General features: G+C 34.6%; 5 protein-coding genes across 6 annotated transcripts; 2 read left to right on the forward strand and 3 right to left on the reverse strand.

Moving 5' to 3' along the window:
* Nucleotides 1-17: 17 nt before the first annotated feature.
* Nucleotides 18-720, reverse strand: AT3G52790 (peptidoglycan-binding LysM domain-containing protein). The gene has a single exon (NM_115139.3). The coding sequence runs from the start codon at nt 559-561 to the stop codon at nt 232-234; it is 330 nt and encodes a 109-aa protein (NP_190847.1). The 5' UTR covers nt 562-720; the 3' UTR covers nt 18-231.
* A 2,763-nt stretch (nt 721-3,483) lies between these two features.
* AT3G52800 (A20/AN1-like zinc finger family protein) lies at nt 3,484-4,938 on the forward strand. Of its 2 annotated transcripts, none has more exons than NM_001339589.1 (2): nt 3,484-3,908; nt 3,991-4,938. In NM_001339589.1, the coding sequence occupies exon 2, from the start codon at nt 4,034-4,036 to the stop codon at nt 4,544-4,546; it is 513 nt and encodes a 170-aa protein (NP_001325951.1). In that variant the 5' UTR covers nt 3,484-3,908; nt 3,991-4,033; the 3' UTR covers nt 4,547-4,938. The 2 variants fall into 2 exon arrangements, with proteins under 2 accessions (NP_001325951.1, NP_190848.1); NM_115140.3 differs by having other exon boundaries at nt 3,484-3,747.
* Nucleotides 4,939-5,188: 250 nt separating this feature from the next.
* On the reverse strand, nt 5,189-7,961 carry PAP21 (purple acid phosphatase 21). The gene is made up of 6 exons (NM_115141.3): nt 7,710-7,961; nt 7,319-7,610; nt 6,229-6,623; nt 5,850-6,023; nt 5,651-5,739; nt 5,189-5,521 (listed from the first exon to the last, which is right to left on the reverse strand). Exons 1-6 carry the CDS (start codon nt 7,866-7,868, stop codon nt 5,317-5,319), a joined length of 1,314 nt encoding a protein of 437 aa, NP_190849.1. The 5' UTR covers nt 7,869-7,961; the 3' UTR covers nt 5,189-5,316.
* A 182-nt stretch (nt 7,962-8,143) lies between these two features.
* PAP22 (purple acid phosphatase 22) lies at nt 8,144-11,369 on the reverse strand. Its single transcript, NM_115142.5, has 6 exons — nt 11,020-11,369; nt 10,300-10,591; nt 9,596-9,990; nt 9,021-9,194; nt 8,825-8,913; nt 8,144-8,671 (listed from the first exon to the last, which is right to left on the reverse strand). Exons 1-6 carry the CDS (start codon nt 11,164-11,166, stop codon nt 8,464-8,466), a joined length of 1,305 nt encoding a protein of 434 aa, NP_190850.2. The 5' UTR covers nt 11,167-11,369; the 3' UTR covers nt 8,144-8,463.
* Nucleotides 11,370-12,232: 863 nt separating this feature from the next.
* On the forward strand, nt 12,233-12,493 carry AT3G52830 (ankyrin repeat protein; the record flags this gene model as incomplete). Its single annotated transcript, NM_115143.1, has 1 exon — nt 12,233-12,493. One exon carries the CDS (start codon nt 12,233-12,235, stop codon nt 12,491-12,493), a length of 261 nt encoding a protein of 86 aa, NP_190851.1.
* Between the last annotated feature and the right edge of the window lie 2,110 nt (nt 12,494-14,603).

Raw genomic sequence — 14,603 nt, forward strand, 5'->3', positions numbered from 1 at the left:
TACTATGAAAGTTTTTTTGGGGTTCACTTTTAGATTAGGCTTTGATAGCCTAACCCGAATTTTGCGATTCACCAAAATTTTGTTATTTTGCTTCTTTTTTTTTTGTGTCCAAATAATAATAATATGTTACATACTACTAATATAATCATTCACGTTGAGGGCGAATAAATATTATTTCACAATCACATGTACGTCAAAAAGAAAAACTCATTCATACATTATCACTTGAGATTAGAGTGAAGGAGTGATTCTGATGAGAAGACCCGGGAAAAGATCATCGTGGTCATGTATATGAGGATTCCCTTCAACTATGTAAGGATCTCCACACTTTTCACTTATCGTTTGCAACGTCTCTCCTTCTTTCACTTCATATATCTCATCGCATGCTGGCCGTCGATGAGAATATCCGGTGATCATCATTGACGGCTGTTGTTTCTCCACGATCTCCGTGGAACCCTCCTGTGCCACCTGGAAGGAGTTCATCAGCAGCATCATGGCGGCAAACACTGCACAGTACCAAGAGATCTTCTCCGCTACTGCCATGGAAGAACTCTTTCCCATTCTGAATTATATGGTGATTATAGGAAAAGGGTTTTGTGGATTGAAATATATGTATTAGATGCGTGTATGGATTAAGTTGATTATAAAAGATTATGTTTTGTTGTTGGAGTTGGTGTGAATATTGGCGGGAGTTGAAACGGTTGATAATTAATGTTGCAGGTTCCTTTTGTGTTAGGTCACTTGTCTTTGAATCCTTTTCCATTCAACTTTCAATTACTTGAAAATAATAACATATATATATATATATGATATTTTATTTTAAAAATGTAAGTTATGTGTCAAAATCAAAAATTTAAAATGATAGGAGAATGATAAAACATACAGTATATAATTTGTAAAGGATAAAAATAATAAAAGATAAAGATGATTTTAAATTTCCCTTCTATAAATACACTATATATATGTGTGTATATCTGTATCAATTATCAAAGTATTTACATTTGAATGATATGAAAATTTACCACACTTCAATCATATATATGTATATGATATTTTCACATAATTAAAGGAAAGATATCTCATTCTTTCAAGAAAATTTTGGAGAAATAAATACTTTGACAAACATAGTTATTTACTTAATTGTTCCTTCTTTCAAATCAAATATTTTTATGGGTCTAAAACTCTGAAATTCACTTTATCAAGAAAAAAAACCCTGTAAATTTAGGTTAAGAAAATAATTATTTGCTTAAAGATCACATATGGACCCATGAGGTTCTTACATTCAATTAAATCTCCATACTAATAAAACACCATCCTCAAAACCCATGGGCCAAGCCCAATCAAGCTTAAAAATGTTTTTTTAAAAAGAAATGAAATTCATTTTTCTTGTTCTAATCAATGTTGAAAGAAGGTGAAAGCTTTTAGCAACTAATTCTAAATTTTAGAGAGAATCCTACAATAGACTCATAGTAATATAATCGAATAAGCTATACTTTTTTTTTTGGATAATTGGCAAAATGATAAGCTATACTTGTTCTTCCTTTCTTTTCTTCCATCTTTTTTCTTTGTTCTTTCTATATTTGTAACTCTTCCAAATTATTCCATCAATCTTCTATGAAGATCCTAATCAAGTAAATGCTAAAAATATGTTTACTTGCCCAACTATTCCCAATATATAATTTGTTGCCCATAGCTCCAAAGAAAATTAACGGCACGTGTTGATACTACATTAGTGAATCTTATTGAAAGATAAGATAGTGAGAGTGTCTATTGTGATAAAGAAAAAAGGCTGGTGGACTTCCATTTTGGCTCCTCTTCCAGCCTGTTTTTCGTATCTTTATCTTTACACACATTTTTGTAATTCCCTAATTACAATCATCAATTAGAAAACGAGTCAAAGTCATGTGTAATAAAATATTTGATGGGAAAGAAAAATTGAAACGGTTAAAACTTATAAAGAGTCTAAGAATATCACAAAGATTTTTTGTTGTTGTTGTCAACAATGTTTATATTATAAAGTCTTTTGGGGAGTTTTTCAATTCTTTTTATAACTGATTTTAAAAGTTATTCTAAGATGTTTCGAAGGTAGAATCATTCTTAAATCTCTTTTGTAATAGTTTCGGAACCTTTGAAACATTCTAACAGTTTCCATATTTGTTAAAAAATATAGTAGTTAAAATCGGTTTTTAATGTGTATGCGTAGATGCTGATTTTTCTTTAATATCGCTTCGTTGTTACTCCTCATGTTGTATTTCCTCGTGTCATGCCTCCACTTGCCCGTCACTCGTATCTTCACTTATCGTCACTCGTTTTTGATAGTTGCAAATTGTTAATTATATGTTCACTATTTTCCATTTAACTTTTCTTACGATTCACACTTTTTTCTAGTAACATCTCCTTCATCAATTAATCATACTTAAAATTGCTCTTGTTGTGCGCAGCGTCATCAAAAGGGAACTCTACCAATGGTGATAACACGACTATTTTATAGAAATACAAGTGAACCTCGAATTTCATATTAAATTTCTCAAATTAAAAATTATACGATTTGACCTGTAAGACAAAAACTAAAATAAAATAAACAGAGAATAAACCGGTGAAATTTTTTGATATGTTGCTAGAGAAAGAAAAAACTAGTTAGAAAAACGTTGTTATTTCCGATAAGTTACATGTGTTTAATCTTGAATCATTTAACGCTTTTTAGTGTTTAGATTTTAGTTTTAATTGAATTATAATTTTTGAAGTATAATTGTTAGAAAATTACGAATCAGAGATTAAAAATGTGATTTGAGAATAAGATAGTACTGTATGCAATTGATTGATGCATCTTAAAAAAGTTTAATAAACTAAACCTATCCTGTATCTGTTGAAGTTGAAGTTTGTCAAAACGAATGTTTGTAGTTACAAGTATCACGAAATAATTTTGTATTTCTAAAAACCAATTAATTACTCTCATGCTTCACCTAATAAAAAAATAATTTAAAAATTAGTCTGATGACAAATAATTGTTCCCCTACTAATAAACATTCTTAACAATATCTTTATCTTTAAGGATATTTAAATCCTAACCCAAACCCAATCAAACGGTTTTGCGTACATCATTTCCCCACTTCAAGTATCAAATTGATCATTATTAGTGGTTTTATAATTCCTTTACACATGATCAAAAATCTTACTTGAACCGTCCAAATTTTAATCCTTAAGAAAAATCTAATAGAGACGATTGGTAGATTTAAATCCCAAGTTGACAAAAAAAGAAAGATATCAAGTGGTTCTTCTTACAAGGTATCAAACACGTTATCAATTAATCTCACACGGTCCGAACTTTGACCCATATAATAATAATTTTCTTTTTCTGGTAAGGAAAAGTTACTTTATGTTTCGTAATAAAAAACTCAAAATCAAATTTAAAAATACTATATAAAATCAAATAAATGACACCACCATGACGACATTTAATCAAATATATAATAATTTGAACGTCGAATAGTGTTTTCATTACGTGTTTTGTAACCACTAATTAGATTATTACATTTCGTTAAATTAACGAAACAAATTCATAAGCAAAAATAAAATACCGTTAATAATTTTTTGCTATTTAATTTTAAGCAGCGTCGTCTCTGTTTTCGCCGTTGTTTCCTTCTTCTTCTTCTTCTTCTTTCTCTTTCTTATATCTTTTTTCTCTTCCCAATTTTCTCATCGATCACTGAATCTTCTTCTTCTTCTTCTTCCTTCTCTCAAGAACAGGTAAAACTCTCTCCTCTTCTCCTTCTTTTTCTCTCCTCTCTCTTCTCTCTTTTAACAAAAAAAAACTGTCTTTTCTTCATTTCTGTTCTTTTTTTGGTTGCCGAGAAAAACAGAGGATAATTTTCCGATATCTGTTTTTTTTTTCTCGGTGACCAGAATCGGTTGGTTCTGTTTTTTTTTTTTTTTTCCTTCTTTGTTATTGTTATCTTATTAATGAATCTTTTTTGTTGTTATAATTTACAGATTTTTTTTAAACGAGCTTGATCAATAAATTCTCTCAAGATCTATGGCGGAAGAGCATCGATGTCAGACACCAGAAAGCAACCGTCTCTGTGTTAACAACTGTGGCTTCCTCGGCAGCTCCGCCACCATGAATCTCTGTTCTAATTGTTACGGCGATCTTTGTCTCAAACAACAACAACAATCCTCCTCCATCAAATCCACCGTTGAATCTTCCCTCTCTGTATCTCCTCCGTCGTCATCATCATCGGAGATCTCTTCTCCGATCATCCCTCCTCTCCTTAAAAATCCATCAGTCAAGCTAGAGGTACCGGAGAAAAAGGCGGTGATTTCGCTGCCGACGACGGAGCAGAATCAGCAACAGAGGCCGAATCGGTGCACGACGTGTAGGAAACGGGTCGGGTTAACCGGATTCAAGTGCCGGTGCGGTACGATGTTTTGCGGGGTTCATAGGTACCCGGAGATCCATGGATGCAGCTACGATTTCAAATCGGCCGGACGTGAAGAGATCGCGAAAGCGAATCCGTTGGTGAAAGCAGCGAAGCTTCAGAAGATATGATCAGAGCCGTTCGATGCGTTGACTTTTCCTCTCGTAAGTCTTCATTTCTACGCGTATGTGTGTCCTCCGTCCCCCGAGAAATACGGATGGTGTCGATTTGATTGATCTCAGCCGTTGGATCAAAAATGGTTTATTATTGTAAAAGATTGATTATGTATTTATCAAAGGGACACGTGTCACGTGGTTTTAGGATGGAGACGCTTTCGCTTTTTCTCCTTCATTTTATTTTCTTTTTCCTTTCAGAAAGAAATAAGATTATTCGCGTTGGCTTTTTCTTTTTATTAAATTCCGGCTTATTATTATTATTATTGTGTGGCTTTTGCGTGTACAAAGTCTATTCAGAAAAATAAAAAAAATGATATTAATTTCCCTCAATTGGATATGGACTTCTATACACTCTTTAATAGTATAATTTTATATGGATGTGGAATGTGTTGAAGAAGGCTGATAATCACGTCTTTAAAACTCAAAAATGATGAATTAGCAACGAATTTAGATTGTCTCGCAAGGTGCCTGACGGTTCAAATAGTATCAAAAACGGCTACATATATATTACTACATGTTGATTAGCCAAAATTTAGGTAATACATTTTAGGAAAAGTATATGACTTAAAGTTTGGTTATCCCCCCCAAAATTGGTATTTGTAACAATTCAATATAGTTTTTTTTATTTATTAAGTAACTAAAAGATTTATATAAATTTACTTTTTGAGTTATTTTTCTACAAAACATTAGATAACAAGAGCTTAAATGTTTTATGATACGGTGATTTAGATCTCACCTCTATAACGATTTGAATGACAATGCGATGATGTTCTAGGGCTTTCGAACGATACTTCATCGGCAATAGATGACATCTCGTCGTTGTTTCTATGCCACGACCAATGTGCTCGTTTATGGTCTATAATCCTTAATCTCCCATGTCCAAAACTCGATTCACGGAATTCCGACAAAGGTGACTGAGGCTTTTTGAACCTGTAGTATTGGTTTGCTTATACAATTCGGTTAAAGAACCAAAACAATTTTACAAACAAATAAAACAATTTAATTGGGTGAACATATTAATTATACTAGTAATGGCCTAATCGGAGGTGGCATACGTACCGTAAAGCAAGGCCTTCTCGGTTGCCACCGTCACCAATGGTTATGTACATTGGTCCACATGGATCGGCTTTCTTGTTGTATATCGGCTTCTGCATTGTCCATAATTTTCATATAATAGTAAAAGATGTGTAATGTACAGTATTCACTTCATTCTAACCACTAAATTAAAGAAAAGTTAATGAAGATGGGAGGCACTTACGAAACGTTCGTAGGTATGAACGTGGCCGGCAAAAACGACGTCTACTTGAGCACGATAGAGCAAACTCTCCAGGGCACTTCTCATTTTCTCTCCTTCACCATAATGCGCCTTGTTTGTACTGTACCATGGCGTGTGCATCACCACCACCAACCATGGCGTCTTTTTACGGTCAACCTCCCTCACACACAAAAAATTTATACTTTTCAAGAACTAATTAAGAGGAACAGTTGAATTGTTTTTACTTTTAAAACATGAAGTCTCGTGTAAAAATCCAGAATAGTCTTCGTGTGGTTTCTGCTATGTAAATTTTGCAATGACTAACTTAGAAATGTTGCAAACAAATAGTGCAAATTTTAATTTATATATCCCAACTAGTTACCTTTCTTAAATCAGCTTGGAGCCAATGATACTGATCGGAGTGGGACTCATAGGGGGTGTAAGAACCAAGCATAACGGTGTGGACGCCTGCTACATCAAAAGAATAGTAAAGATTGGAGTGAGAGAGACTCTCAGCGTGAGGCATGAGCCATCGCGCATTGTATGACTTGAAGCTTATGTGGTCATTGGTTGGGAAAGACTCGATCTCGTGGTTCCCCTCCGTGACCATCCACGGGCGGGTGCTAGCTAAAGTCTCTAAGAGGCGGCCAAAGGAGTCCCAAAGTGGCTGGTGGGTGTCTGCGTAGGAGAGGTCACCGGGAAGGAGGAAGACATCGAAGTCCCGTTTCCGTATCTGATCTAATGTTCTTACGGTCCAATCGGTTTGGCCTAGGTCACCTTCAATATCACATCAAAACCGGTTTTTAGTATGTCCACAATAAGCCATTGATTATAGTGTTCACTTTAGGAATCAATATGTAATTGATTATGATCGTTTGAAAGAATATTTACAACTCTAACCCACAAAATATTATTTGAGTTAGGACCAATTCATGCATGGATAATAACCGACGATAATTGTAAAAAAAAAAAAAAAAAAAAAGATGAGACGTGTAAAACTATTAAAGTTTGAGATTCTGGCGTATATACTTCAAACAATCAAACTCCAACGGGAAAGTTGTGGACATGGTATAAAAAGTGGAATACATGTAACTTCATGCACGGTTTGCATGCTATTGTATAAATATATTTAGTCCAATTTTAAGTATTCTATTAAGCCTGAAGTTAATTGAAAACCTAAAAAGAAATAGATGGACAAGATTAACCCACCAGTGACATAACTAGACAAAGTATGAACAAATCACAAATCGAAAATAAGAAAAATACTAATCTTTCTATATAAAATATTGGGATCAATCTCACTTTAATCTGCAATATCTCTATGCACACATTTGTTTTGCAAAACATGACTAAGATGTAAAGTTATATATATATCATCCCTCTCTAAGTCACGTACTTAAAACTCATATGCAATTAGACCTTCCATTCCAAAGGAATGACAAAACACTAGTGAGTTAAAGAAGGGACTTTACCAGCGACGGCGAATTCGATTGGAAATTTGGATGGGGGAGTTTTGAAAGAAAATTCGTCACCGTGACCACCACAACGGTAATAGTATTTGGTGTTGGGTTTAAGAGGACCAATCTTGACATGATGGATCTTTCCAGAGTTGTAGAAGAAGTATGTGTAAGAAGTGGATTCTCCGGCCGTTTTTTTGTCATACTTTTTTGGATGTTTACCGTACTCCACCATCGATGCCACATTCAAGTCGTCTGTTGTGTATGTTACTCTCATGTGGTCTTTACCCGCCAATGATATGTGCACCTATATGTGTATACAATTAATATATAGACGATCAACATTAACAAATTGAAACTATCTCGAGAGCAGAGGGCAATGAGAAAGAGAAGTAAATTAATGAACCTGTTGAGGATAGAACTTTGGACGCCCGTGAGAGACAATGAAGAGAGGACGAGGCGGCGGGCGGGTGAAGTTTGAATCATAGTTAGCTTGACATACAAACGGAGAGAGGAAAAAGAGAGAAAAGCTAATTAAGAAACCAAATATTTTCATCTTCTTCATTTTCAAAGAGTTGATGTCGGTGAAAGATGAAGGAGAAGAAGATGGGATGGATTGATCAAATATTGAAAAGATCCGTGGATGCTTCAGGTTTGTTTATACAACTCGTCAAGTCACAGTGTTTGTTTGTTAATTTGTTTATAAAAAGCTTAATTAGCTTGTAGCTTTATTCATCTTCCTTTTGCCTATAAGAAAACAAAATAAATAAGAAATGTGAAGGGTTTTGTAATTTTCATAAGCTAATAGTTTTATTTTTTATCCAAAAATTTTGATTGAATATATACACTCCCTCCCGCATCCTTTTCCAAATAATTCAAAGAAAAGGAATATTTAACGAGTAGGAAAATTCTTATTGATCGAATATGTAAGCGTAGATCAGACAGACATTTATCTGGTATGATATGATATACTAAACCTTGTTGGATCCTAAAACAAAAGCACGCAGTACTTAAATAGAAACTCCAAATACATCCTTAAACACAAAAAGAAATGCCTAAAATAGTAAAATTTGTAACAAAATGAATATTCGTAGTTCCTTACTATTCTACGAGCGCTCCGATGAGCAAAAGAAGTACAAGACATTTTCGGGTATGATGATCTAGAGCTCATCATTGGAGCGACTTGAAGGCCAACATGATGATGATGTGCTAAGACTATCAAGCCAGACCTCATCAGCAAGAAGTGAGTTCGAGTCATTGTTTCTATGCCATGACCAATGTGCTCGTTTCCCGTCCATAACCTTCAATCTCCCATGTCCAAAACTCGATTCGCGAAATTCCGATAAAGGTGAAGGAGGCTTCTTGAATCTATAATTCAAGTTATGAAAAGAGAAAACATATTTCAGTAAGTCTATTGAATTCATTTAAATGATCAAATTTATTAGAAGAAAAAAAACATTTGGATTGGTGGGAAGAATATGAAATTAAATTTGGATTTATAATGAGAGCTAGGTGACTTACGATAAAGCAAGGCCCTCTCGGTTACCGCCGTCACCGATGGTAATGTGTATAGGCCCACAGGGGTCGGCCTTGTTGTTATATACACGTTTCTGCATCAATCACAATTCGACATCTATTAATCCACATGGTACAATAATGATTCAATGAAGTCAATAGTAAAAAAAGAGAGATTGATTAGCGATGATTGAGGACTTACGAAACGTTCGTAGGCATGAACATGGCCAGAAAAGACGACGTCGACTCGAGCATTAAAGAGCAGAGACTCCATAGCTTCCCTCATGCTCTCTCCTTCACCTTCATGTGCCTCGTTTGTGTTGTACCACGGGGCGTGCAGCAACACCACCACCCACGGCGTCGTTTTACGGTCAACCTTTTTTCAATTAATTAAAAAAAAAAAACAAGTTTCAAGAATTGATAGAAATTTTGAACTATTACGTAACATGTTATAAATATGGGTTATTGCGTTAAAAAATCTTTCGGCCTTTTTCATGTAATATTTATTTTACCGATAATGCTTGAACATATATATTTTTGAAAGCAACTTCTTCATAATGTATCAGGTATGTCATATTTTGATATTTTATACAGCACCAAAAAAATATTTTACGTATTATATATACCAATATGTTTCTATTTAATATGATACATATTAAGATTAATAGATTTGATTAAATGTTTGAAGTAGTTTTTTTTGTGTGTGTGTGTGTAAGGTATACTATGATCAAGTGTTAAGCATTTTTCCAACTTTAGTTGCATTATCTACAAACTAACCTTTGCTAGATCGGCCTGGAGCCATTGATACTGATCGGATTCACAGTCAAAGTCGGTGTAAGAACCAAGCATAACAGTGTGGACACCGGCTACGTCAAAAGAGTAGTACAGGTTGGAGGTAGAGAAGCTCTCGGTGTGAGGCATGAGCCACCGAGCATTGTATGACTTGAAGGTTGTGTGTTCAATGATTGGGAAGAATTCGATTTCGTGGTTTCCTTCAGTAACCATCCAAGGACGCTTGCTCGCTAGTGGCTCCACTAGGCGACCAAAGGAGTCCCAGAGTGGCTGGTGAGTGTCGGCGTAGGATAGGTCTCCAGGAAGTAGAAACACGTCGTAGTCTTGGCTATTTATATGAGATAACGTTGCTGCTGTCCATTCGGTTTGGCCTAGGTCGCCTTCAATATCACATCAAAAATCGGTCTTTCATTAGTTTGGCATGAAAATTTGGTCCTTAACCGGTTCAAACCAGAACCCAACAAATAGTATAGTGGTGTGAAAATAAATCCAATCCAACCAAACTGTCATGGATTTAGTGTTTTAGGAGTATCTCAACCAATTCACTATCTATAGAACCTAATTAACATATATTGGCATATTGCATTAAGGTAACTGTTTTTTTGGTCAACCTAAAGTCTCCAATTCAAATATACCAAAAAAAAAACGAAGGTGATAAACTTAAGAAAAGAGTGTTTGAGGAAGTTTACCTACGATTGCGAACTCGACAGGAAAAGTTGATGGAGGGGTCTTGAAAGAAAATTCAGGGCCGTTGCCGCCACAACGGTAGTAGTAAGTGGTGTTGGCTTGGAGAGGTCCGATCTTGACATGGTGGATTTTGCCGGATTTGTAGAAGAAGTATTTGTAAGAAGTGCATTCTCCGGTGGCTTTTCCGTCGTACTTTCCTGGTTGTTTACCGTATTCCACTACCGACTCCACCTTGTTGTCTTCCGTTATGAATGTTACTCTCATGTGGTCCTTACCCGCTAACGATATGTGCACCTTTAATTTATCAAATTTGTAGATTAATTAGAAATAATCACTAATTGTTTTGACTGAATAGAAAACTTAAAGATTAGTACGGTCTTTTCTGGCACAAAGATGATATACAAGGAAATAAAATTCACAACAAGTAGTGATATATAATGTAGATTTGTGAAAAGAAAAAAAACAAGCCATGATAGAGTCAAGAAAAAAATGGATTTTATGTCATTATTATAAGTAGCAAAATATATAACATGATTACGTGATAGATTTAAGAATTCACAACCAAGGATGCAAATACATTGTCCTTAATTAAGGACCATACATTTCACATTCCGTAACAAACAGAAGATGATAATACTAGGAATTAAAAACACAAGGGAACAATTTTGACTTAAATGAAAAATTATAAGAAGCTGTTGAGAAAGAGAGATAAATAAAAGAACCTGTTGCGGATCGGATTTGGAGCGGTCATTATGGACGAATACGATGGGACGAGGCGGCTGGCGGCTAAGTTCCGGCACATCGGCTTGAGATATGAACGGACAAAGAAACAAGAGAGTAAAACTAAGAAAGAGACCAAAAAGTTTCATCTTCTTGTTTAAAGAGTAAAAGTTTGGTGAAGAATATTGGATTGTTATTGAAGTGATCGGTAGATGTTTTCAGATGTGTTTACACTTTATACATCTCGTTAGCCATCGCGTCAAGTAACTTCATTTCCTTCTTTATTTATAATTCAAAAACATGTCATATATACATTTTTGTAAGCTTTGCTTGCAGCTTTCTTTATCTTTCTATTATTAAAGGAATAACCAGCTATAAGGTCAATGCTTGAATTGTTCAATATAAGGTTTTCGTAACCTTAAAGAATTGGACCCTAGAAATTAGAAAAAAAATTTGAGACGTATTACATGAAGATATTAGTATATAGTGTCGTCCGTGTATTAGTATATATATCTGTATGAAAGTTGTATTCACGGTGTCAAACTATTCTGTAACACTATACTCTAATTAGCAGATGATTTTTTGCCTGTTTGAAGAAAGTCATTACGTTGTTGCATTGAATAGAAAATGTACTAGTTACGATATAAGAAATCAAAGTTAAATAGACTGAAAGACTTCTCAAGAAACAGAAAGTTGAACTGAATAAGTAACTTTGAATACAAGATAAGAAAAATGAAACAACGTATAGTAGTTATATAACATCGTTTAAGGGTGTTTTAGTTATGGACTTAATAATATATCAATGAATTAGGAAATTTAAGAAATCGTTGAATAATACAGAATAGAAATAGGACGAAAGGGGTCAATTTTTTAAGTTCCGACGTCGGCCAATGAGTCATTGAGCAAGGATCATGACCACATACGAGTGCTATGGTACCATTCAATAAATCCTTGTCCTATAAGACTTTACTATAATGTTTTTTTTTTTCGGTTGTTTGGTCGACTTAATTTAAACCTTGATGTGATGGAAATCCACGAAATGCCACATTGCCATCCCATATTGTTAATGCACGAATTAAACAAGTACGGGTGAGTCTCAAGGGAAGGTGAAGAATCAATCTCTAATTCACGAGCTGAACTCGAAGCTGGACAATCGACGGGCTGAAGGGCTTATGGCGAACTGAGAACGTAGTCGGTTGAGGGCGCTACGAGGCGATGCCGTTTCGAGCTGGTGGTTCTGGCGAGCTGGCTCTTCTTGCTAAGTTGGCTTGTCTTGACGGGATGTCTTCTCTCTACGAGCTGACTTGTATCGATGAGCGGACTTGTCCTGACGAGCTGAATTGTCTTGACGAGCTGACTTGTCTTGACGAGCTGACTTGTCTTGTCCTTTCTCCAGGTCTCCCAAAAAAAATGTCCTTTCCCGAGACTTTCTATTCCTTATTTATACCCGTCCGTGTAGTAGGGTACGCAAGGTGAATTCCCGAGAGTGCCCTTTTCTGCGCAGCCGAACTCACATCTCGACCAGGCCGGGTTTCGGCCCGGCGGGCCGGCTCGAGTTCTAAAGTGATGGTCGGGGCTGGGTCGATATTCCTTGAAATGGGCCGGTTGATCACTGAGGCCCAATTGATGTATCAACACATATCTAAGATTATTCAACTTCATGTGAATGAGCAAGCACCTTTTTTCTGTTTTATTAGACTTAGACATTTTTAATTGTCTCCAAAAATTGTATACTTAACAAAAAATTGAAGCTCGAATTTCATCAAATCATGTTTATTTATTGGATTATTTTAGTATGTAGGAGTTGTCTTATCCTGGTTACTCTAATTAACATATTAATGGTAGTGGCTGGTGATCGAGAAACAATATAAACTAATTCAAGTGCACATTATTTTCACGATATTACGCTAGTTATATCTGGGACTGCAAAAAAACAATTAGATATTTTCATGTGTTTCGTAATTAACGGAGAGATTATTTAACCACAAAAATGATGGCCATGTGTCAAACAATGAACAAGTGATAAAGACGAGAAAGAGTAAAACAAGTAATCTGATGGAACGTGCGAAGATGTAGAACATGAACCATGTCATCTGGCCACGTTGCTTAGTTAATCTGGTCCTAACGAATATGCTTTATGGATCTTTCCTAATTCTGAATAGAAAATACAAATAAATGATTTATGAGTTACGTATTTTAGATAAGCCGTGTACGGACGACGGACTTTTTCTTATGGATATTGAAATCGAAATAGCATATGCTTTTGACACAATAATAAGAAGGATAGCGAATTATGGTGTAACATTTTGGCAAAATATAAAATAGCGCCAATTATCCACCAAGTCCACTATTTTCGTCCTTTTCAACATATACACTATTTTAAAAATTTATATTCTAATTTGCATTTTATATTTTTAAATCAGAGTCTATTAACATATAGTTATATTTGGCATGAGATATTGATTTAAAAGATTGAACTTGTGCAACTCACCAGTTCAAGAAATAATTAAAAAAAAGGAGATACATGATTCATCCCTGTTTAAGTTTTAATTGACTTAGACGTCTGTTTATCAATTCGGCAATATGGCTTGAGATAAACTAAAATGTTAGTGTTTTCAACCAAAAAAAAGAAAAAACACAAAAACTTTAGGTCAACCATTTTAATCTCTTAAACGCAATAAATCTAATCGCCTGATAGGTGAGGAGAAAATGCTCAAGTGTAATGTTCATATCATCTGGGTTGGTCTATCTGAGAATTCATGGGCCAATTAAATTCACCAGCCCAATACATAGATAACCAAAAGCCGAAAAAGGAAATGTTGTTAGCGCCCAAAAGCCCAAATGATTACTTTTTAGAACTTTAGACGAATTAAATCTTTAATTGACATTTAATAATAAATTACAATAACTAAATACTAATTATATTAGTTCAATTAAATTTTAGTTAATGGACACAAAATAAAAAATGTAACCGGAACTCTTTGGTCGAAAACGGACTCTTCAAGTGCTTTGGAATAGACGGACGCAAAATGAATATCATCAAGTGCAGTTTAATTTGTAAACAAATTCTCTCTACGCAAACAAAAAAATCACTGGTGAATGTCATTTAATTATCTATTCATTTATTTCCCGTAAAAGAAAGTGCGTAAAGGTTTTCTTGTTGAAAACATGTGTGTGATGAATGATTAATAAACCAGAAAATGTTATGTCTGGTCTGTTCTTATCCTTGACGATACAGACATACGTGGATTTCACTAGACATATATAGTCACACAGACGACTAAAATTAATTGATCCTTATTTTTGCATTATTTTCGACCTTTTTTTTCTTTGTTAAATACATTCGATCTATTGAAAAGATAGTTACCATTTTTCTAATGAACTTATCCGATTTGCTTCGAAATAACCTTACTTAATTTCAATCAAACTCGAATAAGGTGATTTACTTTATAAGTTATAACCATACAAATTTTATTAGACTGATACAGTTCTTAATGACTTGATTGTCGGCATATTTCAACCAATAATTTAACACATTTTTGCGGCTTTTTCTTTATTTTCACCAAAAAAGTCTATATTCGGGGGA

Source organism: Arabidopsis thaliana, chromosome 3, assembly GCF_000001735.4.
Source record: "Arabidopsis thaliana chromosome 3, partial sequence".
NCBI lineage: Eukaryota > Viridiplantae > Streptophyta > Magnoliopsida > Brassicales > Brassicaceae > Arabidopsis > Arabidopsis thaliana.